Here is a 27,845-nt window from a genome sequence, read left to right as displayed (position 1 = left end):
TGACTCTCTTTGCACAAGGGGCAGGGGTGCCTGCTAGTCTGAGCTGGAAAGTGGGCGTGGGCAGGCGTGGGCAGACCCGTCAAACCTTTGCCACCTGCTGGAAACAGGAGGGTCTAGAGACGTGGGGACCCGTGCTCCCTCCCCCCCCCTCCCCGCACCTCCCGCCTCTAGGCGTGGCCATCTCTAGGCTCCCCTAGGGGGCGGAGCCGAGGGAGGGGTCTGCCAGCGAGTCACGTCCTACAGGGCAGAGCAGAGCCCGGAGAGGCTGGCCTAGAAGGCGCCACATCCGGCGGCTGTCCCGTGGTGCATAAAGCCGCAGCCACTGCTGCCACCACCACCGTTGGTTTCCAGCAGTAGCGCTGGCCTCCTCTTGGCTGCGGGAGCAGCTGCTCCAATGCTCTGGAGCGGCCATGAGCGCCCCGCACTGGTGGGACCAGCTGCGGGCTGGCAGCTCGGAGGTGGACTGGTGCGAGGACAACTACACCATCGTGCCTGCCATCGCCGAGTTCTACAACACGGTGCGAGGCGTGGGAGTGGGAATGGCAGCCGGGCTGGCGGGAGGGGTCTGTCCCCAAGCGCCGCTGCGGCTGGAGCCTGGGACCTGGATCTCTGCGTGTATCCGGGGCATTTTCGCTCCAGGGCCAGATTCGACCCACGCCCCCTTCCCTGCTCGCCTTCCATTTCTTCATCTGTCCTCCTCTCCTGTCCCCGTCCCGGACATCTGGGCTCATCCTCCTCCTCTGGTCATTTCTTTCTGTTGATTCTATTGTCTTGTCTGATCCTCATCCGTCGCGGAGCCAGTGCTCCGTGTAACCCCATTCTTCCAGTCTGGGTCAGTTGGTGGCGGTGAGCTCGCTGGGACAACTCCCTTCCTAGCTTAGGATCTCTGTGGTGTGACGCAGTCGGGTCCCATTGTGCGGTTTTTGCCCTGAGTACCTGCTCAGGGAGTCCGGGGAAGGGGGGAGACCTCCAGCAGGTCTCCGGGGCGGGGCCCACGCCGACTGTGCTGACTTGCACCAGTAGTAGGTCGAGTTACTTTGGGCCAGAATCAAGTTAATTTCCACGAGTTCTAGTAGGAGTGTCACACCAGCCCCAAATTCAGCTCCCTCAGTTCTGTGACTCTCCAGTTATTAAGCCTGGAAGGTGAAAGGGAAACTCTTGAGTGATTGTGTGTTTTCTGGACTTGCCTAGGTCTCTAGATGTTGACCAGTGGAAACTTCCCCACTGCAGAATCCTGTGTGCTTTTAGTCTTTGTGGCAGGGAATGCTTGCAGTTGGGAAGGAAATGCCTCCTCTTTTTGCTGTACCCCTGCCTCAGGATTCTGGTACCAAATGTAAGACTTTGCGTGGTCATTTCTGTGGCTTCTTTTTTCATTCTGATAACGTGGAAAACAGAACTCCTGATTTAAGAGTCACTGTGTATTTGAAGTTGTTCTTGAGGATTTTCTTAGATTTGCTGGAGAGAATGCCCTTGGCTTGAGTTGAATGCTTATTGCCTGGAGGGATCTCCCATGTGGGGATCCCGTCATCCTTCTAGTCTTTGACAAAGGGAGATGACCTGCACACAACTCTGGTACGGTTGGGGCCACGATCCAGAGTCTGCACTCTCCTTCCCCTCAGTGCTGAAATCAATGGCTGTCCTCCCAGCAAATACTCCTGCTTCTTTTTTTTATGACCAGGTTAGTTCCTCAAGGAAACCTGGTCCTCTGCTGTCCCTAGATGCTGCGACAGATGCAGTTAGTGGAGGTGGCCACCCTTCACCTACTCTACAACTTGTTTCAGAGGATGCTATCAGGCGTAGATGGGTGCCCACAGAGGATGAGCTGGACCGAAGCTGGCTGCTTTCATCTGCAGTAACTCAGTTTCTCATTTGTAACTGGAGAATACTAAGGCTTTCACCAGAGTTAAAGAAGAAATGACAGCTTGGGGACAGGTTCTCATATACCCAGCAAGGTAATGATCTGTGGAGTCTGAGGCCAGCAGAGTCAAACTGGGTTATTTGGCCAAAAAAGTTAGTGTATCATGGTTTGGAGCCTGCTTTGAAAAACCCCAGAATAGGTCACTTTGTTGTATAGCAGAAATTGGCACAACATTGTGAATTAACTGTACATTAATAAAAAAAATAAATAAATAAATAAAAAGGAGTTCCCATCGTGGCTCACTGGAAATGAATCGAACTAGCATCCATGAGGATGTATGTTCCATCCCTGGCCTTGCTCAGTGCATTAAGGACGCGGTGTTGCCATGAGCTGTGGTATAGGTCATAGATGTGGCTCAGATCCCATGTTGCTGTGGCTGTGGCATAGGCCAATGGCCACAGCCCCAATTCCACCCCTAGCCTGGGAACCTCCATATGCTGTGGGTGTGGCCCTAAAAAGACAGAAAAAAAAAGAAAGAAAGAAAGCAAGCAAGCAAGCAAGCAAGCACAGCCCAAGGTGCTGGATGAGGGGGAAAGCTTATTTTGTCTTTACTTTTATTTTATGTTTTTACTTTTAATCTAGTCCTGTTCGAGCTGATATTTTAGTGAGTGCCAAAGTCCCTTTTGGAAATGAGCTGTTGATCTTCAGCTCAGCGTCTGTGGCTGATTAGCCCAGCTGGGCTGCCTGACAAACCTTATTCTTTAGAATGTTTGTAAATCACAGAATTTACTTAAGTGGAGATATTAAGGGTCTCAAAGAAGTAGTTGGCCACCAAACTTTGTTGAGTGTGGGTCTAAAGAGTTTAGTGGAAATCGTTTTTTCCTCTTCTTCCCACATCCCAGTTATCTTCTGATCCTTGTCACAGGACAGAACCGTGCTTATCTTATCCTCTATTGAGGAAGATGATGAGCTATTTGGTGATAAGTATCTCCTTAAATCCTCATGGTAAGGCAGAAGGTGTAATTAGCTACTTCATAAAATAATAATAATCCTTACTAATTTTAAGGAAAAAATTTAAGGAATAAAGATGTAAAATCTGGAGAAAAGTGAGGGGGCTCTAGGATTTTTTTTTTTTTTTTTTTTGGCCTTTTATGGCCGAATCCACAACATATGGACTTTCCCAGGCTAGGGGCCCATTCAGAGCTACAGCTGCAGGCCTACACCACAGTCACAGCAGTGTGGGATCTGAGCCACATCTTCAACCTACACCACAGTTCATGGCAACGCCACATCACCAAACCCCTGAGCAGGGCCAGGAATCAAGCCCACATCCTCATGGATACTAGTAGGATTCAATTCCACTGTTCCACAATTGGCCATGACACATCACTGCTACAACTTCATTTACTACTGGCTTCCACTAAATTTTTGCTGTGTGTTGAAGCTCTGGTGGGTACTCTATAGTCATCTTCAGCAGTGGGTGCTATTTATTACACCTATTTGACAAAGGAGGAAACTAGGGCCCAGAAAAACAGACTTTCCAACTTACTTAGGTCAAGAAAAGGGTAGAACTAGAGCGCTAACTTGGATGGTCCATTTGACCCTACTGAGATCCTGCTCCTGAAGATATAAGTGCCACTGTAGCTACCTTGGTTTTATTTATTTGGCACAGTACAGGTGTTTATCATTCTTTAACTTCAAATGCCTACATTGGGGCCATTTGATCTCTAGGCTAATCATGGTATTTGATAGGAGGAAAAAGGTTTTGTTTAAAGTAGTTTTTGCGGAGTTCCCATCATGGCTCAGTGGTTTACAGATCCGACTAGGAACCATGAGGTTGTGGCTTTGGTCCCTGGCCTTGCTCAGTGGGTTAAGGATCCGGTGTTGCTGTGAGCTGTGGTGTAGGTTGCAGATGCTGGCTCAGATCCCACATTGCTGTGGCTCTGGCTCTGACACAGGCCAGTGGCTACAGCTCTGATTATACCCCTAGCCTGGGAACTTCCATATGCTAAGGGAGTGGCCCTAGAAAAGACAAAAAAAAAGTTTTTGCTATTGTTGTCATTTATTATACAAATAAATGGTTAAAAAAACAGAACATGCAGATTATAAAGTGAAAAATACTCTTTCTTCTGTATCTTTTAAGACATTTTCTAGGCATGTAAAAAACACATGTATTTTGCATGACCATAAAATATGCATGTATAGTGTATATACATACCACAGCCCTAGTTTTTTTTTCAATCCAGTTGAAGTCATACTACAGAAACTCTTCTATACCTTGGCTTTTTCACTTAACAGGTCTTAGAGATTATTCCATATTGGATCATATGGATATGATCTTCTTTACAATGTCTGTACAGCATTCCATTTAGTGAATTGACCACAGTTTATTAAACCAGTCAGTTCATTATTAGTGGATGCTTAAGGCGATTTCTGTTTGTTTTGTTTTCGTTTCGGTTTCTGAACAATGATGCAATGAATTTCCTCAAATAGGCATGTGGATGTACTTTCCCAAGTAGTAATTCTAGATGGGGGATTGTTGTGTCAAGGGGAATATTCACTTAGAAGGGTGATAAAAGTTGCTACATGGCCCAGTAGAGAGTGTACTCTGTTCTTTGTTCCCACTAGCAGTGCTTGGGAGTGAGAGCATGTTGCTTTTGGTCCCTGAAAACCTCCATTGCTTCAAATCTTGCCATCAGCCTTTGCGTCAACCAAGCTCAATATCTCTTCCAAGAACACATTGTGCCCTTCTATTGCCTTTTTCTTGGGCACATTTTGTACTGTTTCTTCTAAATACCGGTTTAATGGGACTGAGTTCCTTTTCATAAGTTTTAAGGCCCAGTCACACTAAAGAGAAAGACTGCAGACTGAGCTGCTTTGGAGGAGAGTGGGGTCTGCCTTTTAATCACTGCTCTGGGCCTTTGGGAATTCTGTTAGGGACCCAGGGAGACAGAAGGAAGTCAACTAGTGCTGAAAAAATAAAAATAATAATAAAAAAAAGTCTTGCAGCAAAATACAGGCCTAAATCATCCTGTCATCTATCATGTCCTCCAATCAGCTCCACTCCTCATCATCAAGATAAGGAGAGTTCTCTATCTATGCCATACAGATAATGAGAGGTGGGCTTTGGCAGAGTTATCTATCAGTCTCTCATTCTCTCTATCCATCTATCAATCCACTGGGCACCTACTTGTGCCTATCACAGAAATCAGCCCTACAAACTGTTGTCTGGGGGTGGGGGCCATTGCAAAGGTGTGTACATGTCACCGAGGTATTATGAGTACCCGGCTTGGGGTTGGTGTACGGTGGGAGGTGGGGTGGGGGATTTTGCAGGAAAGTTTTTGAGTAGGGTGACCAATTTGTCCTGGTTTGCCTGGGACTTTCCCAGTTTTAAAACTGAAAGTCCCATGTCCTAGGAACCCTCCTCAGTGCCAGGTGTACCAGGAGAGTTGGTCTTCCCAGAGGCAGAAAGGGAGCAATGGAATGGATAGTTAGGAATCTGCATACAATTAAGATATGTAGACAGTCTGCTCAGCCAGGGTAATGCCCCTTAGCTGTTATGAACTTGCTGTTCAGAAAAACTTACAGCCTGCTGCTTTGTCCATATTTACCATATTTACTTTTGCATGCATCAGGGTGATATTGCACTATGTTCCTGAGATGACTGGGGCACAAATGTCTTGTAGGAATCCATAAAATGAGAAACTTTCTAAGGAAATAATAAATTTTAAAAATGTGGTTTCCTTTTAAATAAAAAAAAAAAATCTTTTCTGCAGGCACTAGACAAACCAATTCTCCAAAGGATAATCCAACAATAGGCTTTAAAAAATATTCCTTGTTGAACTCTTCAACTTTAGTGACCCACACAACTTGAGGGGAAGTTTCATTTCTCAGGAGAGATGGAGCCATTGAATCTGTCTTTTAACCACAACTCGTTTGCTTTTCCGTATTTCTTTAGGAGTTCCTTCCTCTTTTTGTCTTGGGGAGCGTCTCCCTCTAATTTGGTCTTTTCCTTTTCATAGATTGATGTCTTTAAAAGGCATGCCGGAGGCCAGCAGGCATTGGTAGAAAGGTCGTGCAGAAACAATAATGTGATTTCAGGATTATTTGGGACTGCATGTTAAAATGGCGCTTCTAAATGAAACTCTTTAATATGTGCATTAAAAATGTTTGGGAGTTTCTGCCATGGCGTAGAGGAAATGAATCCGACTGGGAACCATGAGGATGACGGTTCGATCCCTGGCCTCACTCAGTGGGTTAAGGATCTGGTGTTGCTGTGAGCTGTGGTGTAGGTTGCAGATGTGGCTCAGATCCCGAATTGCTGTGGCTGTGGCGTAGGCTGGCTGCTACAGCTCCAATTGAACCCATAGCCTGGGAACCTCCATGTGCCGTGGGTGTGGCCCTAAAAAGACAAAGGCAAAAAAAAAAAAAAAAAAAAAAGTTCGAACCATCAGGAGCTCCCTGGTGGCTCAGCTGGTTAAGGATCCAGCACTGTGACTGCTGTGGCTTGGGTCACTGCTGTGGCACGGGTTTGATCCCTGACCCAGGCACTTCTGCATGCCACAATCATGACCAAAAAAAAGTGTGAAGTATAATTTTACCACAGGTGTTCATAAATGATCTCATGTTTTGTGATTGGTGCGTAAATACATTTAAAAGTGATTATTGTGTACATTGCTAGTGGTAATATAGATTGAAAAGGACATTTGAGGGACAGCTTGGACCTAGATAATTGCACTTGGCTGAAGAAAGGGAGGTTAAGGGGGCGGAGGCAATGAGTGTATGCAGTCAGCCCCCCATTCATGGTTCTGTATCTGCAGATTTAATCAACAGTGGAGCGAAAATATTTGGAAAAAAATTTCAGAAAGTTCCAGAAAGCAAAACTTGAATTGCTTTGCTGTACACCACCAACTATTTACATAATTTTGACATTGCATTAGTAACTATTTATATTGTATTAGGTATTATAAGTAATCTAGAGAGGATTTAAAATATGAGAGAATGTGAATAGGTTATATGCAAATATTACGTCATTTTATATAAGGGACTTGAGCATCCAGCAGTTTGGTATCCAAGAGGGTCCTGGAATCACTCCCTGACAGACCCCAGGGGGCACCTGTCCTGGGGTAAAAAACTGTGTTATATTTCCCAGCATTGTAGGTGGGGCTGTAAACTAGTGCTCCTCCCACTGGGGAGGGGAGGGGCTCCATAAACTTCTGCCATCTGCAGCAAGGGTGACAGATCTTTATGAACGAAGACAAAAATGTTTGCAAGGTGTATTGTTGAATAAGAAAAGGACGTTGCAGAATGATAATGTTGCACTATATGATATATACATAGTCACGTAATTGCAAAGAATTGAAGATTGTGAATCTGAGAAGAGTGGGTATCTCCAAGGAGGAGGATAGAAAGGAGATTTCAGCTTTGTCACATTCTTTTTCATACTAGAACACATTCCCGTACCTGAAAGAAGAAAGATGGGGTTTCAAGTTACGTATAGAATAATAATTGCACTTTTCTCCTCCTTGTCTCCCTTCACTTCATTTTATTCCTTCTTGGTTCATGTTTAACAAAAAAAAGAGCCCTGCTTAAATCACATAATGGGTCATAAGTGTACAGTATGTGATGCAGTTAAGAATTTTTAGATGCCAGCTGAGGCATTAAAGCTAAGGAGGTCAGAATGTGGTTGGGTGGACTGGAGGTGAAAAAAATCAGCTTGGGGCCGTGGAAGAGCACAAGGCAGCCAGGCAGCAGTGGGATGCTGGCCCCAGCTTTGTGGGCGACTCCCTCTCTGACCTTGGCTAGCCTGGGAGACGTTCTGGGCCCTTAATTATATTCCCTTATAAAACAAGGATGGTCTTAATAGCTCTCATTTTGACTCTTAAAGATCTGATTCTTTAAATGATTCCATGAAAAGTGAAAAGCTGTGATAGATCCTTGTCCTGATTCCTCCTTATCTGCTTCTTCATAAGTAAATGAGAGTTGGCCATATCTCCAAGACTGGAGAACACATACCGCCTGGGACAGTTGAGGCCATTTATCCAAATTCTTACCTGAGGGTCACCAGTAGCTCATAGGGCTCCTAGTGGGGAGAGACAAAAGGGTCCCCATCAGAGTGGGCCAACAAGAACAGGGTACACCCTTCTAGAAAATGATGGAGCCCCACAAGGAGTTTTAGTCTTGAACTTGAATCAATGGCAGCAGCCTTGTTCCTATTCCACCCCTGACAAAGGATCTTATTTTGTTTTATTTCTCTCCTACTCCATCCTACTCTCCTTTTGAAAGACGGTGTCACTCCCAGCCTGTCTAGTTCTTAGAAGGTGACAGGTGTGCATTGGCCACTGATGTTGCCTACCTATACTGCACCTCAGATTTGGGTTTGCTGATGCCTTTCGTTTAGCTGGGCACCAGTGTGATTTCCTAGGTCTGGAAAAACCCTTCTATCAGTTCAGGCACTCACCCTCATGGTTCCTTCTGAGGAATTCCATGAGGCCTCCTCTGTTTTGGCCAACATGGGTGACCAGTCTTTTCTTTTGAAAACCCATGCCTTTGGTTTTCCAGACTTCACCCACCCCATCCTCCTGTCTCTGAAAGATTTGTTTGTCTTTTTTTGACCCCTCCCCCCTTCCTTCCCCATTGGTATTGTTTGTTTAGACCCAGCTGTTGTCTAAAAATTCTGCGTGTTTCCTCTTCAAGCACAGTCATTTACAAGGAGCACCTTATTCCTCAATTAGAGGTAAAACTTTTAAAAAGCTTATCGTTTCATGCCTTCTTGGATGGCCTTGATTACACAAATAAAACAAATAACTCCTCAGAAAATAACAAGCGTTGGTAAAGATGTAGAAAAATTAAAACCCTTGCATGCTGCTAGTAGGTATATAAAATGGTTCAGCCACTGTGGAAAAGAGTTTTTTGGTTTCTCAATAAGTGAAACATAGAATTACCATATGATCCAGCAATGTCAATCTGGGGATATACCCCAGAGAACTGAAAATGAAGACACAACACAAAACCTTCTACGCCAATGTTCATAACAACACTATTCACAATGGTCTGTTAAAGGATGAACACTGGATAAAAAAAAAAAATGTGGTATCCAATCAAAAGAGTATTATTATTTTTTTTGTTGTTTTTTAGGGCCGCACCTACAGCATATGGAAGAGGTTCCCAGGCTAGGGGGTCAAATTGGAGCTATAGCTGCCAGCATACATCACAGCTAAAGCAACACGGGATCCAGGTCGTGTCTTTGACCTACACCACAGCCCACGGCAACGTCAAATCCCTGACCCACTGAGCAAGGCCAGGGTCAAAACTGCATCCTCATGGATGCTGGTCAGATTCGTTTCCACTGATCCACAAAGGGAACTCCCAATAGAATATTATTCTTCTGTAAAAAGGTAGTACTGATATATGCCACAATGCAGATGAACCTCAGAAACATTATACTAAGTAAAAGCAGCCAGATGCAAAGGTCACTTATTGTATGATTCCACTTTAATGAAATATCCAGAATAGATAAATTCCTAGAGACAGAAAGCAGATTAATGGTTGCTAGGGGCTGGGGGGAAGGCAGAATCAGGACTTACTGCTTAATTGGTATAAGGTTTCTTTTCACATTAATGAAAACATTTTAGAACTAGGTAGTGGCGATGGTTGCACATTATGAGTATATTCGGTGTCACTGCATTCATTGTACCTTCTAAGACGGTTAATTTTGCTATGTAAATTTTACTTCAATTTTTTAAAATCTGGGAAAAAAAAGAACTGGCTGTGACTTCCCCTAAAAAAAAAAAAAAAAAAAAAAAGACAAAAAGCAATTAAAAAATTTAGGTGAGGTTCTAGAGTTATACTGTCCAGTCCGGGAGGTACCAAACCATGTGTGGCTACAGAGCCTCTGAACCATACCTGGTCCAGATGGAGAAGCGCTGTAAGGGCGAAGTTCACACTGGGCTGCAAAGCCTTGAACAAAACAATGTTAAAGGTCTCGTGAATGATACTTAAATAGTGATTACATGTTGAAATGACAATTTTTTAAAAAACTATTTGGGTTACACCCATAGCACATGTAGGTTCCCAGGCTAGGGGCCATAGCCACAGCAATGCTGGATCCGAGCTGGGTCTATGACCTATACCACAGCTCATAGGAACCCCAGATCCTTAACCCAATGAGAAAGGCCAGGGATCGAACTTGCATCCTCACTGATACTATGGGAACTCCTGAAATGACTTTGAATGTGTCACATTAGATAAGACACACATATATATTTTAAAAGCCAAATGCCCTGTGGCAAGATAAGAGGCTCAACTCCACACTAAAGTCTGAAAAATAAAATGATACCATATTAAAACTAGGAAGGAACTTACAGATTTGATCTTTAATTAAAAGTAGGTTTTGATTAGGGTGAGAAAACTGACAAAGTGCGACACAGGGAAAAGGAAGAGAATCCTGCCTTCACATGGGCACAGGGGAAGGGGCTGGCCTAGAGGCTGACCAGAATAAGTGTAGTCCTTTTCTTTCCTCATTAAAACTTTATTTTTACCATTATTTAGTGGAGGCTTTCTCTTTTAAAATGATTATGACTATGCCAGTAAATTAGGATGCTTCATAACTGATCTGTGCAGAGAAAGGCTTGGGAGTCACTGATTCTTCAAATCAAGTGGGGAACCTGCACAGCTCTCACAGACGGCAGTGTTTTTACAGCTGCTCCTATGACCAAAGAGGTGGGAAGGAGCCCCTAAATGGTTACTAAAGAAGTTGTAAGTTTTCCTGGTTGTGCATCTGCAATTAAAAAAAGATATATGAGGTTCCCAATGTGTACAATGGGTTAATGATCCGCCTTGTCTCTGTGGTGGTTCTGGTTCCATCCCCAGCCTGGTGGGTTAAGGATCCAGCATTGCTGCTGCTGTGGCATAGGTTGCAGCTCCAGCTGGGATTCGATCCCTATCCTGGAACTTCCATATGCCACAGCATGGCCAAAAAGGAAACAAAAAAAGATACATGGAGGCATTCCTCTCCACTGACAAAGGACTGACTGGCAACAAGCTGCTTTATTTTTCGGTCTTTAACTTAGTATTTATCTTTTCATTTTACTTTCTTTTTCTCCCCCCTCCCAGATCAGCAACGTCTTGTTTTTCATTTTACCACCCATCTGCATGTGCTTGTTTCGTCAGTATGCAACATGCTTCAACAGTGGTATCTACTTAATATGGACTCTCTTAGTTGTAGTGGGTAAGTGGATTCATTTGCAAGCATGGGCTGAAAGGGAGGAAATGGAATTTCGCACACTCCCTAACCCCTTTGAACATTATGTTTTATAAACCAGAGTCACTCTGACGTCTTTGCAAACTTTTATGTTGCTTGCTAGACGCCAGCAGGAGGACTCTTTTGAGTATAGGCTTGATAAGAAGGTTGACCATAATTATCACTTAATTGCATTCAAGAATTCCTTTATGTAATAACCACTGGTGTTTATTACATAAAGTGCAAATTTCTGAGAACTTCGGAAGAAAGTCATGTGAAACAATTAAACTCTGATGAAACTGATTTCTAATGGACTAGAATTAAAAAAAACCCCAACAAATTCTAGATGTTTGATCCTCCATTATTCTGGGAAACACTTGTATAGTTTTCATTTCCTTCCCCAGGCAGATCTGGAATGCTTAACAGTGAGAGAGTGTTGACTTTTACTTACTGCCTGTTCCCATGAAGGCTCAGTGGATGAAGACAGAGTGTGTTTAACTGTGGACTGATTAAAGTTCTGATACTGCTGGTGTTTGAGCCTTACTTCAAATTCTCTTTCTAGAATTGAAGTCTGCATGCTTTAGCAGTGTGAGTTTGTAATCTCAGTTTCTTTTCTCAAAGAGAGACAGCAATCCAGTGATTGTGCTAGCTGTTCATGAAGGGGCTATCCTTAAGCAGTGCAGTGAATTTAATTCTGTCCTTCTGTGTGACTTTTTTTTTTTATTGGTTGTAATTGATTCTAGGAATTGGATCCGTCTACTTCCATGCAACGCTTAGTTTCCTGGGCCAGATGCTTGACGAACTTGCAATCCTTTGGGTTCTGATGTGTGCTCTGGCCATGTGGTTCCCCAGAAGGTATCTGCCAAAGATCTTTCGGAATGACAGGTAAGCTTGCATGGAAATTTTCCATTTACTCCTAGGTGCAGTGCCCACTATCAAGGGGTATGTATGGAGAAAATTACACCCTATTGAGTCTAACCTAGTGATGAGCTTATAATAGATTTGGTTAATATCTGCTGATTGTTTATGGCCTGACAGTATAAATAAACTGCCAGATTAAAGATGTAATTTTATTATGCTTAGGGAAGAATTTATCTGACATTAGGGACAAAAAGTCAAACATCTCCCTTATTGATACCAACAAAACCAGAAAGATTTTTGGTGGAGAAAAGATAGAATAGTAGTTCAAAGACGTTTCATTTCCTGCTTGGACATGTCCTCCAGTCCAACCCAACTCCACTAGTTTTATATGTTTAAAGTAGAATCCACGCTGAGGGATTAGTTCTTGGAGCTACTATAGTATTTGATTTGTATCAGTTTTACTTCTGATGAAACCTCAAAATCCAGAATTTCAGGAGGGGATGCATTTTAATATCCATTGTGTTATACTTGTACGGTTATTTATCCAGTAAAAGTTTTTTGAGCTTACTGTTTACTATGAAGTTTTCTACACACTAGGATGTAGCAGTAAATGAAACAGCAAGGTTTCTGTCCTCAGTGAGCTTACACTGAAGTTGGGGAGATTATGAATCAATAAACAATCAAATAATAGCATGTTGGGGTGTGATAGTGCTATGATGAAAAATGAACCTGGTAAGGGGGTAGTGGTTACTTGGAGTGCTGATTTAGAGTTTGGTCAGGGAAGGTCTTTCTGAGGCACTCTTGTTAACACCTGAAGAGAGGAGAGTCAGCATCATAAAGAAATGCTCCCAGAACCTATTACCCATATATTTCTCTGCACATGTTGTGTTCTATTAAAAATATATATGGATAAATAATGTAAAATATGGATTCAGGAATTCTTGTTGAGACTTAGTGGGTTGAGAACCTGACATAGTGTCTTTGAGGATGTGGGTTTAATCCCTGGCCTCACTCAGTGGGTTAAGAATCCAGCATTGCCACAAGCTTCGGCTTGGATCCGGTGTTGTCGTGAGCTGTGGTGTTAAGTCCAGCAGCTGCAGCTCCGATTTGACCCTTAGCCTGGGAGCTTCCATATGCCTCAAGTGTGGCCATAGAAAGAAAAATAAAAATGCGGATTCAATCAAGCAAGCTGTGTGCGCCAGGGAAGAGCTATATAAAGAAAATAAAAAAGAATTCATGACAGGAGTACCCTGGTGGCCTAGCGGTAAAGGATCCAGCATCATTGCTGCTTTGGCTCACATTCGATCCCAATTCATTGGTTTTCCTAGATGGGAATAGGAATTGTGCAGTTATTAGAGATGAAGGCTGTTCTCTATGTTTGGAGGTGGAGGAGCGTCCATGAGACATGCTGGCTGCGAAAAGCACATGGTAGAACTGTGTGTGCAACACCTAATTTTAGAACGAATGCAGCCTCTTTGAGTGTATGTCTTTCTATTTGCACAAAAGTGCCTAAGAGGTGAGGATTGCAACTACTACCACTGACTATTCTTCAGAATAAGGGAAGAGAGATCTTTCACTTTTACCTTTAATCTGTACTCTTTTTTTTTTTTAATACAAAGAGCAGTTAATTTTTAATCCTAAAAATGTATTTTTATATAAGGTAGGGGGAAAACACTCTCTAAGTGGATTAGTGGTGTAGTCTTCATCCTGAGCTGCAGGATTTGAATTTAATAGTATTATTTCTGAGTACCACTGAGCAGATAGATGTATCCTCAAAAAGTTTCTTATCAAAAAAAAAAAAAAAAAAAAATGAGAGCAAGAGCAGCTGTTTCTAAGTAGAGTGAAAAGGAGGGTGTTCCTGGTCTTGGAATGTGGTCTCCAGTGCACCGAGACCTTTCTCCGGGTCGGAACGTGTACTTTAGAACCTGGAAGTAGCCTGAACCAACCTGCTGCAGTTAGTTTAGTCTTGTGCCTTGTTTCCTGGTTCAGCTTTAGGAGAATGACTTGGGGTGATCAGAAAGCCTGGGGAGGTGGGGCAGGGATGAGGGCAAGGGTGCAGGGGATGCCACTCAGTGGCAAGGGCATGAGGGGGCTTGGCCGGCGGGAAGTCCCCCCCTCCACCCTGTACTTGAGAAACACACCCCTTACCTTTCGACTTTTCCTGTTGCCTCAGCAGGTGGCCCCTCCCCACCCCCTCCATGCTCTCTCTGCACTAGTGCCTTAGGCTGAGAGCTGAGGAGACACTTTGCTGTTCAGTCTGATTGGGTGGAGCCCTGGGATCTGGGTGAGAAGCTGACGAAATGGCAATAAGGGTTTTGTTTATTGTTTGTGGTGCTCTCGAGGCCTGGGTTTGAAATTCTTCGGGACAGTTTTTAACATGTTCATAATAGAGAATTATTTTCTCTTGTTTCTTGAGGGTGGGAGCAGGCGAGAAGAAAACGGGGTGAGGCTGTAGCAATGAAAGTTTACTGACTTTAATAATGAAACACACTGGGCAGCAGGGTGGTCTCTGACCACAGGGGACTCTTCCATGGCCAGTTCTCTGCGGCATTTCTCCGGAGAGCGCGGGGCCCTTCCTTCTGTCTTCAGTTTGGGAAGAATCCTTTGGAGGCACTGAGCACCCTATATGTCTATATCCATGGCCTTGGAGACGACCTGGGTTTGAATCCTAGCTTCCCTGCTTACCAATTGTACAACTCCTCTTGAGTCTTGAACTATCTGTTTCCTCATCTGTAGAGTGGGGTGACTAATTGCATTCACCTCAGGGTTCTCGTGAGATGATTGTGATTTTGTCTAGTACTAAGAATGTGATGGGTGCTCCAGGTTAGTTCTCGTGACTACCAACAGCGTGAGGTGATGTCTGCCTAGCACTTCTGAGATGTGCATACAAATTGAAGGAGGGAATGAATATCGATAATTTTAATGAGCTAAGAAAGAAAAGGTGTATATTATAGGAGGAGGAGTAGTTCACTGTAAATAAGAACTTCAGCTCCATTTGTCTACCCTGTTTGCCAGAACTTTCTGGAGAGTCAGAAGGCATGAAGGCCAGACCCCTCTGTGTGGGCTTCACTGCCCATGGTGTGGAAACAGGCCGTGGCTCTGCCCTAGAGTGGCAGGCCAGGTCACAGATTTTCAGGTCAAAACCAGGATTTCTGGAGACTGAGGATTAGCTGCTTGAACTTACAAGATAATTAACATTTCTCTCTTTTTTTCTGGAATGTTTCTAAAAAAAAAAAATGCTAGGAGTAGTTTCAGTGTGAGATTTCTGGAGAAGAGAGGGGACAGTGTGGTGGCTAAATGACTTTGGGTCAGACAGAGATGGAGTCGATAACAATCCACTTTTCTTTTCTGAGCTCTGATACCTCATCTTGCACATCTGTAAAGTGGAAATAGTAAAAGTACCTACCTTAGAGGTTAGAAATAGATGGGAAAATCATATAAAGTGTATAGTAGAGTCTTGTACAAAATAAAGGCTCAATAAGTGCTAGCAGTTATCATGAATGGCTAATATGGATAAGCATTTTGAAAATAAAGATATCTAGAACAGCAGGGAAATTATTAAAGTTCACCATGTAAATAGGAATAATTGGTGGGATTTTTCAAAAAGCACCTTCTCTCATCTTGCCTAGACTGTCCTAGGAATTGTCCGGCTTTATACTTAACTGTTGATGGTTGTTAATAATTTGACAATTTTGTTTTGAGGAAAAAAACATGAACTGTTATAGGCTAATTATTTTCTGGAGAAATTATCCTGCTATGGTTTTTATGAGGTTGCATCTACCAAATTTAGGGACAGCCCTCACTTTATGATCCAGTTCATTTTTTTGAATTCTGAATAGCCAAGGTTGCAGGCTGGTCTGCCTGTCTTGCTCTCTCTGGCTGATGACCTGGGGCCACTGTCTTGGACTCTCTGGGCCATATCAGTTCCTCACTTACAAAATGACAGGGGTGGACCTGCCAGGACTGAATGCGGGAGTCTTGTGACTCTCAGGGGTTGTTTAGAAAACAACCTACTGGGGCCCCTTGCTTTCCAGATATTTCCAGCTTTCTCTATCTCCAGGGCCTCTGGTGACTCCGGGGTCGGCTGGGCTGGCCACGTGACCCCTGTTGACTTCTGGTTGTAGAATCGTGTATTCACAGGATGTCCTCATTGGTTATGCCGCCTTCCAGAAGCACATTCCTCTCCACTCTCTGGGGAGTGGTGGGGAGGTGTCTGCCCACGTTCCCCTCAAAGAAAGCATGTTTCGTCAAGCTCACTGCCTTTGAACTCTTTGGCAGTACTCTCTAGTGCCTTTGGTGACTGCAGCACCAGCTCAGACAGGTTTTTCCCAAGAGTGTGATATTATCAACAATAATATTATTTAAAATAACATTTATTCTAAATAATGGTCATGATAACAGTAAGAATGGATTTTATTAGCACACCCCATGTACCAGGCACTGTGTGGAGTGCTCTGATGCTTGCAAGACCACCTCGAGGCAGGTGTCTTTTTTTTTGGCTTTTTAGGGCTGTACCCGCAGCATAGGAGGTTCCCAGGCTAGGAGCTAAATTGGAACTGTCACAGCTGGCCTAAACCACAGCCACAGCAACGCCAGAGCTGAGCCGTGTCTGCAACCTACACTACATCTCATGGCAATGCCAGGTCCTTAACCCACTAAGTGAGGCCAGGGATCGAACCTGTGTCCTCATGGATACTAGTCAGATTTGTTTCTGCTGAGCCACAACAGGAACTCTGAGGCAGGTGTCTTGATTTCTGTGGGGAAAACCTGAAGCTGGAAGCGTATTAGTGACTGGCAAAAGACCCCACAGCTGCTAAGTAATGCGGGCAGAATGTGAACATACACGGGTCTCCCTGGAACACCTGTGCTTTGAATCACTCTGTTGCTCTGTATCCTGTGTCTGAAATGGAAACCACTGGATATAGGGAGGTGATGCAATCTGGAAGTATCTCATTATGTGTTTTTCCAAACCCCAAAGGCCAGAAAGCCTTGACATGTGTCACAAAACCTCCAACCCAGTGATAGAGTTACTGTGGATCCTCAAGGGCCATGTGCATGATGGGGGTCAGGGGTCACATGAGGCTGCCATCCTCAGGCTGAGGTGCAGGAGGATGCCAGCCAAGGCCAGGAGGAAAACATGATTCTCCTGAGGATTTGCCGCCTGGACTCTTTCCCACGTATATGTATATACATTTTCCCTTCAGCCAAAGTTCAAGGCTACAATTCCTGTTCATTCCAGTCAGAACCTTGGCAGCTTGATCAATGATATCCTGTACCTTGATGATAAGTGGTTTTCCTCTTTAAGAGATACTTTTGTATTTTGAAGGTTTCCATGCACTTTGATTTCTTTTTAGTGGAATTTCATTTAGATTAGCTTCCTAACTGTGATCCTTTCAGGGCTCTTGGCCAAAGAAAATTGTGCTAATGAGAAATTACAGAAACTTCAGGAAAATCATGTGCTTCTCATGTTCAGTTGTGGATGTGGCCTTAGAGATTGTCTAAGACCTCTTGTTTTAAGGAAATGGAGTCCCTGGGAGAGGAGGAGGAGCATGTCCAGGGTCACGTCACCATTTCTTACTCTTTCTACCAAAAGTACCTTCACTGAAGGGTGTCAGGATGTTATCAGTTACTTTTCTAGACTTGTCCTGTCACAGACTTAACACGGAACTCCAATGCCTGCTGGCCTGTGGATTGTCAGTAAATATAGATACTAGAATTATAGACTTTAATTTTTTTTGGAGGGTGGTCTTTTTAGGGTTGCACCCAAGGCTCATGGAGGTTCCCAGGCTAGGGGTTGAAATGGGAGCTGTAGCTGCCACCCTATACCACAGCTACAGCAATGTCAGATCTGAGCAATGTTTGTGATCTACACCACAGCTCATGGCAATGCTGGATCCTTAACCCACTGAATGAGGCCAGGGATCAAACCTGCATCCTCATGGATGCTAGTCAGATTCGTTTCTGAGCCACGGCTGGAACTCCCCTAGACTCTAACTTTTGTGTGCTAGACACAAAGGGCATTTTCTTTTTCTTTTAAACTAGGAAGTTTTATGGTTTGTAAATAGCCTCTGTTTTTCTTATAAAAGTCCTACAAGGTGAACATGTATAACAAGGCTTGACAGACAATGTTCTACAGCCAATGGGCCCCTTGGTTTTGCAAATCAAGTTTTATTGGTGCACTGCCATACCCATTCCCTTACTTCTTGTCTACAATGGCGGAGTTGAGTAGCTGCTGCAGAGACCCTTTGAATGACAAAACCTAAAATATGTACTATCTGACCCTTTATGGAACGGGTTTGCCCAATCGTGCTGTCAAACATATGAAGGAAATGCCAAAAAGTAATTCTAAAAAACCAAGTATCCATCTCTCACCCTTAGGGACTTAGGTTGATTCTAATTTTACCATTTTCATGGCTAGATATTTAAAATTTTTCTGTTTATTTCCTAGGTATACATTGCTAGAATTACTGAGCTAGTGAGTAAGAGTGGTATTGAAAATCCTGGTACTTAGTGCAGAATTTCTTTTCAGCTGGCAATGCCATCAGTAGGGTCTGGACTTTGCCAAGATTCAAACGCACAAACAAGACCGCCTTTGCTAACGGATGTCCTTTGCTTTCACTCGTATAGGGGCAGGTTCAAGGCCGTGGTCTGCGTCCTGTCTGCAGTTACAACGTGCCTGGCGTTTGTCAAGCCTGCCATCAACAACATCTCTCTGATGACCCTGGGTGTTCCTTGCACTGCACTGCTCATTGCAGAGCTAAGGAGGTGGGTGCCCACCTGTCCCCGATGCCGTCCTTGTGACACAGGGGCACATCAGCTCCTGATTCTTTTACTGCCCTTGAGTGTGGAAGAGGAGTTAGTCCTCACAAAGGGTAATGCCTGATGCTTGGATTGCATCAAGTTTGATGGTTTGCTTCAAAATGTTAATGGTCTCATTTTCAGAAAGAGAGGAACAGTAAATGCATTGCATCTCCTGAACAAAGCTAGCTGAGGAGGAACTTCTCAAACACCTGGTGAATGCCTAGACCAAGCTGCCTCAAGTTGAGCCTGTAGGAAGGAGAAGAGAAGTGTTCATAGACCAAGAATAAGGAGAAAAGAAAAGCCCCCCAAAGGCTATTGCATTTACATGCAACAGGAAAAAGATATGAATGATTATGTACAAAGCAGTGTTTGCTGCTTTCTCTGAGGCCTATTTTCTTTTTTACTATCAGGTAAAGCCTTTGCTATTTTTTTCCCCCAATTTTTGGCTACCCTATGGCATATGGAGCTCCTGGGCCAGGGATCAGATCCAAGCCAAGGTTGCAACCTAAGCCTCGGGTGTGGCAATGCTAGATCCTTAACCCATTGTGCGGGGCAGGGGTATCAAACCCGTGTCCCAGTGCTCTGAAGAGGCCATCCTGTTGCACCACAGTGGGAGCTCCAAGCCTTTGCTATTTGCGTAAGCCTTTTCTTTTGGGAACCTGTGTGTGCAGAGGTCAGATTGACATCTAGAAACATTTTAGTTTAGCCCTTGTATGTTTATGACTGCCCCCCAACTAATATACCTCTAACCACTGCCCTTATTGTAATCCTCTTTGAAAATGCTTCTTTTTCTCTGTCTCCACTTTTAGAAATCCATTTTAATTCATGACTCATTGTCTTGGACATATGGATGGTTTTAAGTGAAGTCTTAAATTTATCTCCCTTTGTGGGAGTTTCTCTGTGTAATGTGTTATCAGCTTTCTCTCGGTCTTTGTTTTGAGTGGAGTTGTGTTATGTATTTCCTTCCATTGCTTTGCTCTGGGTTTTTTTTTTTTTTTTTTTTTTTTTTTTGCTTGTCAGCAATACCAGGCAGGGTCAAGGGTGGTTGAAGAGGTATTTAAACTTGCTGGCTGGCAGTGGAAAGACTCTCTTGTCCTATTGGCTTTGAGTAGCCTTCAAGGACTGAGGAAGCAAGAGACCCATTTCAGAACACTAACAGATCTGGGAGCGCTTTGGGAAAGCCATTAAATTGCCCACAGGGACTCTCACCTCTCTGCTTGTTCCCTCTTTACTCCCCACTAAAGGTCCCACCTCCTTCCTGGCTTTAATTCCGATACATAGGCGGACGGCTCCCAGACTCCTGTCTCCAACCCAGTCCCCTTCCTTTTACTCCTCCACTGTGTATCTAGCTGCCTGCCTGCCTGACTGTCCCAACTCTATGTGCCATCCCCTCTGTGACCAGCTGTCTGACATCCCGCCTCTCTTTGACATGTGCACCGCACCTGCAGCTGTCTGGGCTGGTGTGGCCCCGAAGCCACAAAATGAGTGTGCATAGCTCCTCTTATACCAGGCTCATGGTCTATGCATTTGTTGATACTTGTTTTTGTCAGTTTTCATGTTACCTTGTAAAATGGCAGGGCCAGAGACCTGCTTATTTTGCCTTTCACTGTGCCTAGTATGGATTCTGAAAATTTGGTACCCAGTCAGTAATGGTTACTGTTTTTTTCTTTTAACGTTCTGCTCGGGTCACTAGTTTGCAATTAAAATCATCCTTTCTTTCCTTATTTCTTATTTTGTCTATTCTTTCAGCAAGTTTTTTTTTTTTTTTTTTTTAAATAGTGCCCATTTCTGGACCAGGCACTGTTGTTAGACACTAGATATACATTGGTAAAAGAGTAGGTATAGTCCCTGCTCCCGTGGGTCTCACAGTTTAGTTGGATACTAGATACTGAACAAATAATTACACAGACAGATGCACAATTAGTTTGTGATGAGCATTTTGAAGGAAAATAGCAGGGCACCAGGAGGGAATGATGGGAGGTTAGATGGTGCTGGGGGCTGTCTTAGAAAATCTGCTGTAGAAAATGCCCCCAGACCCACAGAGGCAGAGAAAGATGGGTGGAGTGAGGAGACAGGGCTCTGGGAGAGGGGAATAGGGTCCGAAGGTGAGCCATTCAGAGTAAAGCAATGCTGAAGACAGAGGGGAAAGTGGAAATTGTTCATCTTTTTGTTTTCTTCTCTAAACTGGAAAGTAGTCACTATATATATTCTGGGTCTCTATTATTTCTTTCAAAAAATATTCAGGGGTGCATTTAGCCCTTCCCTTCACAGGGTCTTTCAGTTTCTTTTCTGAGGTCTTTTTGAGCCTGCTGTCCATCCTGTTTTCATCAATGCTTTTGCTGATGTTTCTGTCAGGCAGCTAGGAAAGGTACCAGCAAGTCAGACATTTGGCACCGTTTATCTCTTCAACACATATGACTAAACATGACCCTTCTTGGGAGCAGATGTTATGTTGGCCACTGACTGAGAGTGAGCAGGCTTGACTGATGAGGGGTGGTAAAGACACCCCAAGGGAGGCTTTAGAAGGACCCTCAGACACCAACTGCCTCTGGGCATTTCCTCCTAGGAATAGAAGTCACGCACTTTGTGAGCAGTTTGGTAATGAGAGAGAAAACGGCAGTTGAAATTTCCTTTGAGCTGTTGGGCTTTGTTCCAGAAAACATTTTGTCCCAGTGTAAGAGCTCATGCCGTCACTCAGGAATATTCTGTTATCCTGGCACCATTCCAGGGACTGGAGATGCAGCAGGGAGCAGCTTCTCTGCTGGTGGGGAAGACAGGCCATGAATATATAAGTAAAACATGGAGGATGGTGGAGGGGCTGTAATTGCTACAGAGAAAACTAGAGAAGGGAAGAAGGTGACAAAGAGGGTTTCTTAGCGGGTGTGGACACGTGCTGTGATTGTTAGAAACAATGGTCAGCAAAGGGCTCACTGAGTAACATTTGAGCCAAGACTTGGAGGAGGGAAGCCACGTGGACATGTGGGAACAGCATTCCAGGTGGCAGGAACAGCAAATGCTAGGGCCTGGAGGAATGTACTGGGGGGTTTTGAGGAATGGCTAAGTTCCCAGCGAGGTGTGGGGTGCTTTGATGTATAGGGGCAGTGAGGGCCAGAGTATGGAGGAGTGGGGTGGAGGGCAGAGGAGAAGCCAGCACGTTAGGGCCTTGTGGCGGCTGTGAGCACTTTGGCTTTCCCTCTGGGACATGGGAAGTTGTGGGAGGCTTTGGGGCAGTGTTGAGAGGTGACCGGGGCAGGGCCAGACAGGCAGGCAGGAGATGATGCTGGCTTGGACAGGTGGAGGTGATGGGAAGAGGTTGGATTTTGGAGATATATTGAAGAATTGATGGGTTGGATGTGAGGTACATGAGTCCAGGATTCTTAGCCTGAGCGCCTAAAAGTATGAGGTGGCCTCTTCCTATGAGGGCTGGGGAAGAACAGGTTCTGGGCAGAAGGAAGGGTTAGGAGTTCAATGTGGGCAAGTTTGGATCAACATTGGACATCAGGTGGACGAGTCAAGATGTGACAAGGGCTGTGTTAGTCTGGAGGTGGGGAGAGCCTAGGTGAGGAGTGTGGCTTTGTGAGCCACTGCGATACACACGGTATTCACATCCACGAGCTTGTGTGTTGGGGTGGGAACAGCCAGTGCCAGGGGCTGGGGAGGTGGGAAGAAGCAGAGAGGATGCGGCCAGTGAGGTCAGAGGAAACCAGAACTGATGGGGGCTGTTCTCTGCCTCCCCCGGCAGGTGCGACAACGTGCGTGTTTTTAAGCTGGGCCTCTTCTCGGGCCTCTGGTGGACCCTGGCCCTCTTCTGCTGGATCAGTGACCGGGCCTTCTGTGAGCTGCTATCTGCCTTCCACTTCCCCTACCTGCACTGCGTGTGGTGAGCCACGCTTCCAGAGGGGGGCGGGTGGCGAGGCAGGGTCTACACTTGCTATCAGCTTCATTCTCCCTGAAGGGCGCACAGGTGTGCACAGGGAACAGAGCAGAGCCTGGGTGCCGCCCCCACCCTCCATAGATAGATGGTCAGGCATTTCAGAAGCAACACCAAGTTTGGAGTGGAAGCGACTCCAGGGAGTGGGCTTAGCCAGAACAAAAAAGACCTCATTGTCTATGCTTCACGCCTGCCTTCTCTTACCTCTAGCTCCATTATTAAGGCAGAGAGGAGCTTGAAAATCAAATCCATAACCTGAGCTCTAGCCAGGTCTCCAGGGTTGGGGAAGGTGGAGAAAGCCTGGGACAGATGTTACATGGGGACAGGGAAGTCCTGCATAGGAACCAAGGGTGCCTTTTGGGCCCAAGCAGGTGAAGGCGTGGGTCTCACAGCAGGTCACCTGGGTACCGTCTCACTCATTCAATTGACAAGTGAAGAGAGAAGCCCAGACAAGTGACCTGTTCAGAATCGCCCATCTGGTTATAGAAAACCGGCCTGGAGCTCAGTAATAGGAACTGGAGCATCAGTAGTTTAGAAGGTCAGGATACACACTGTTAAGAAGAAGGTTACATGCAGAATCCTCACGTCAGAGAACCAAATTGATTGGTTTTTTCCTGGAAACTGCTTCGGCTCCAAACCCAGAGTCGTCTCTCCCTGCCCTCTAGGACTTCTGATTGCAACAGATAGCAAGGAACCAGAGACATCTGTCTTTGGATATCCCCTGTAAATTGAGGGCTCCCAGGGAGGAATTCTAGTGGTAAAGAGTTGGAAAAACTGTTCGGTCCAGATTCAGAAGAAGCTTGACTTCTATCAGGAGATGCCTAAAACTATTTGGTTTGAAAGAATTTGCTTCAATTTCCCTGGATGTTTGAACTTATGTATTATCTACCCTAAGGTCCAAGCTGCTCTCCCTTTAAGAATAGATTTTCCGAGTTGTTTGCAGAAGGCAAGAGAAAGTGAAACAGTATGCATGGGGGACTCCAGTCTTAGGTTCAACCTTGACTCACTTTAGTGAATTTATACTCACTTTATACATTTGGGTTATAATTTACAGACAATAAAATGCGCGGATTTTAAGCCTATACTTTGACAATTTTTTTTTTTAAATCTTTTTGTCTTTTCAGAGTTGCACCCGTGGCATATGGAGGTTCCTAGGCTAGGGGTCCAATTGGAGCTGTAGCCTCTGGCCTACACCAGAGCCACTGCAACACGGGATCTGAGCCGCATCTGCTTCCTAAATCACAGCTCACAGATCCTTACCCACTGAGTGAGGCCAGCTATTGAACCTGCCATCTCACGGTTCCTAGTTGGATTCATTTCTGCTGTGGCACAATGGGAACTCCTTTTGACAAGTTTTGATAAATATATCCACCTGTGTAAATAGGACCTTGTTCAAGATATGGTATGTTTTAAATTGATCCAAGATTCCTGATCACACAGGAACTTAAGTAAAATTCAAAGAGTAGACTTGGTTTAAACTTGTTTTTAAATTTGATATACATTCTGAGGGTTTTTTTTCCTTAAAATTGAACACTTTATGTCCCAGTTATAAAGAGAATTTTTTTTTTTTTTTTGCTTTTTAGGGCTGCACACACAGCATATGGAGGTTCCCAGGCTAGGGGTCAAATCAGAGCTACAGCTGCTGGCTTACACCACAGCCACAACAATGCAGGGTCTGAGCCTCGTCTGTGACCTACACCACAGCTCACGGCAATGCCAGATCCTTAACCCACTATTGGAGGCAGGGATAGAACCAAACCTCATGGTTCCTAGTCAGATTCGTTTCCTCTGCGCCATAAGTGACATATTTATTAGAACAATTTAAAAGGGAAGTATAGGAGGGGTCTAATAATTCTGTTGAAAGAGAAAGAACAATTACAGCTTTTATTCCTTCCAGATGTTTATATGCATAGTTCCTAATTCTACTTTTTTATAAAATAGAATAAATTTAAAGGATGCAGTCCTTTTGTTTTTTAACTAAATACTTGATCACGGAAGCTTCCTACCAATGCATATATATTCTCTTCAATTTTGTGTTCATTGTAATACTTTAATATGGATGTTTATATTCCTTAACCAACCTTTATTAATGGATTTTTAGGTTATTTTCTAACTTTCATTTTCAGCATTGCATGAACTCTTATTTGTTCAATACCTGCATATTTCCTTAAATTGAAAAATGTTGACAAAACCAAGATATCATTGAACACTTTTTACCAAAAATCTATTAAGATGTGCTTTTACCTATACCTTTACGTATACTGGATATCAGTAACTTAAAAAAAAACTTTGCTAATCTGGTTGAAAAGATTTTATTTTTATTTGTGTCTTTTTTAAGAAATAATTTTGTTGGGCATCTTTTCAAATGTAAATATACTGGTGTATGTCCTTTTGAAATGTACATTTTACGTTTCTTATCATACCCGTGGAATGTTTCGTTTTTTAAACTTTATATCTAGTACCTAGTGCCTGACACATAGTAGAAAATCATTACTGTCATACACCTTGTGCCATTTTTTGTGCACATTGCAACATTTTCAAATACAGAGCATAAACATGGAGTCCCCAGGTATGCAGCCCTGAGCTTCAGTATGATCTCCCTGAGGCCAACCTTGTTCTTGGCACCCTCACTCACTACACCCCACCCTGAGGATTATAAAGCAGACTCCAGATAGCCTATGAAATTATTTGTTTTTTTTAGGGTTCTAATACAGGGATTTTAACCCTTCATCACATGGTACAAATATTTCCCTAATATGTTAATGATATTTACTTATTTATTGGTCATTTTGGCCACCCTGGCAGCCTATGGAGCTTCCAGGGCGGGATCAGAGCCACAGTACAACCTAGCTGTTCCCTAACCCACTGTGGTGGGCATGGAACCGGCATCCTAGCAGCTTCCAAGAGTCTGCTGATCCTGCTACACCACAGCAGGAACTCTGTCACACTGGTTTTTAAATTTTGGTGTTCACCTCTCTCAGTCTTTTTCCTTTAGGTTTTCTCCCCTCTCCCTTCTACATGCATCAAAGTATGGCTGTGACAGCCTTTTAAATGCCATGTTCCCAACTAAGCAAACTGGTAGGACTCTTTATTACACGAGTTTTTAAACATGTGTTACATGTGGCTAACACATCATTCCCTTTAGGGTTTCTGAACTTTGTGTCATTATAAGAAAAGCCTCCCCAAAGTATATGAAGAAATATTTTCTTAAATGTTTTTAAAATGTATTTTAAATCTCTAATTCATCTGGAATTAAGTTTCAATATAAGTACAAAGTAGGATGACATGCCTTTCAATGGTCCCCTTGCATGATAAATATGAAACTTATAAGCACAGTGAAGATAATAATTTAAATAGTTTCCTACTTCTAAACTGCAGAAGTAGATGAATAGTATAAGGTTATTCCTAATGAAGGTGTGAGGTACCTAGAGCCATTATTAATGTGAGAAAGTAGAACTCAGTCCCGCATGTCTTCAGTCATTTACTCCTCTTGTGCATTTTTTTTTGTTTTGTTTTGTTTTTCCTTTTTTTCTTTTCTTTTTCAGGCCTCACCCTCAGGCATATGTATGTTTCCAGGCTACGGGTGCCTATGCAACAGCAACTTGGGGATCAAGCTGGATATGCCACCTACACTGCAGCTCACAGCCATGCATTATCCCAACCCACTGAGCACAGCCAGGGATAGAACCTGCATCCTGAGGGAGACTATGTGGGGTCCTTAACCTGGCTGAGCCACAGAGAAATTCCAGCGCCTCTGTTTCAAATCCTTAGTCTCAGTCTTTTTGGTTAAGAGCCAAAGGCACTTATTTTGCCTATCAAGCCAGAATATTTTAGAATTTCCACAAGAGACCTTGCTGGCACAGGATTTATCCTTTCCTAATTCAGATTATGGGCACCTTCACCCTTTGTTACCTGGGCTCAGCAATTGCCATAGCTGGGGGGTAGGGATGCAGGAGGGTTGGGGAGCAGATTCCTGCCAGCGCTGCAACCGCAGCGGCCACTTCTCACTACACGTCTCCCTCCACAGGCACATCCTCATCTGCCTTGCCGCCTACTTGGGCTGTGTGTGCTTTGCTTACTTCGATGCTGCCTCCGAGATCCCGGAGCAAGGCCCCGTCATTAAGTTCTGGCCCAGCGAAAGATGGGCCTTTCATGGTCCCTTATGTGTCCCTCCTCTGCGCCAACAGAAATCGCCAGTCAAGATCACATGATGGCAAGCGGAGGCTTGGTCTCTCTAAGCATTTTCCCGCGTGCACCTCAAAGTTCATTTGCCAGCCAGGACAGCTGGGGACGTTCCCAGAGTCTGGGGTGGGGGTTTGTCTTTAAAATTCTGTTCCCTTGGGTTCTAATTAGTGTGTCCGTGGCCCACCACCCTCTGCGGTGCGTGGAGCAGCAGGCGACTTCCCTGTCCCGAAGGGGAAGGAGAAGGTTGAGGGGCCACTGGGGATGTCCTTTCAGTGTCCCTCCAGCTGCAGTGCTTGTTTGGGCTGCGTCGTTTACGGTAATGGCAGGGCAGTGCCCTGCGGGACCAGCGCTGCTGCACGGCCTGGCTTCCGGGAGAGATTTTGCTCCAGATGCCACAGTACCCACATGCTGCTCTCGGAGTGGCTTTTGCTGTGACAGGATCTGCTGCCAGACAAGACCTCTGATTGTGTGATGGAAGAGCCAGAGAGTTTCATTTGGGGGAAATTGTCGGGAAAACGAAAGCAAACAAGTGGCACCCACACGGGACTTGTGGCAGTTGGAGAGGCCGATTTTCCCCTCGCAGGTCTCCATGATCTAGGTTTTGTTTTACATACATGTGTGAATCTTTTTCCGGCTACCTCCGCTGAGAGATGGAGACTTGCCTTCAGATCAGGGGAGCTCATGAGAAAAACCCTCTATGCCAAAATGACTTTTAAGCTATCTGAATCGAGCACAATTTAGTGCTAACATTATCTCTCCCCCACCTCCCCCGCCCAGTAAGCATCAATACACGAGATTTGATACGTGTGGCATTCTATACACAGACCCTCCACCCCATCCCCTTTTACTGCTGACCTCTGTGACTTGCTAAAGGCGGGGAAATGTGGTGGGGGTCCTGTTTCAAATTTGGACCAACATCAAGTTTCAAAGCTTTTCTCATTGAGCCTCCTATAGGCTGTTCTAGTCTG

The 27,845-nt window shown here is 44.4% G+C and overlaps 1 protein-coding gene across 1 annotated transcript; it reads left to right on the top strand.

Annotated features, from left to right (window-relative positions):
- ACER2 (alkaline ceramidase 2) lies at positions 261-27,610 on the top strand. Its single transcript, XM_001926911.5, is given in 7 exon segments — positions 261-518; positions 10,973-11,087; positions 11,843-11,984; positions 18,588-18,725; positions 22,504-22,641; positions 26,720-26,848; positions 26,850-27,610. Coding segments are annotated over 7 exon segments (939 nt in total). The 5' UTR covers positions 261-410; the 3' UTR covers positions 27,019-27,610.

This window comes from Sus scrofa, chromosome 1 (genome assembly GCF_000003025.6).
Source record: "Sus scrofa isolate TJ Tabasco breed Duroc chromosome 1, Sscrofa11.1, whole genome shotgun sequence".
Classification (NCBI taxonomy): domain Eukaryota; kingdom Metazoa; phylum Chordata; class Mammalia; order Artiodactyla; family Suidae; genus Sus; species Sus scrofa.
This window is presented reverse-complemented; position numbering and strand designations above follow the sequence as displayed.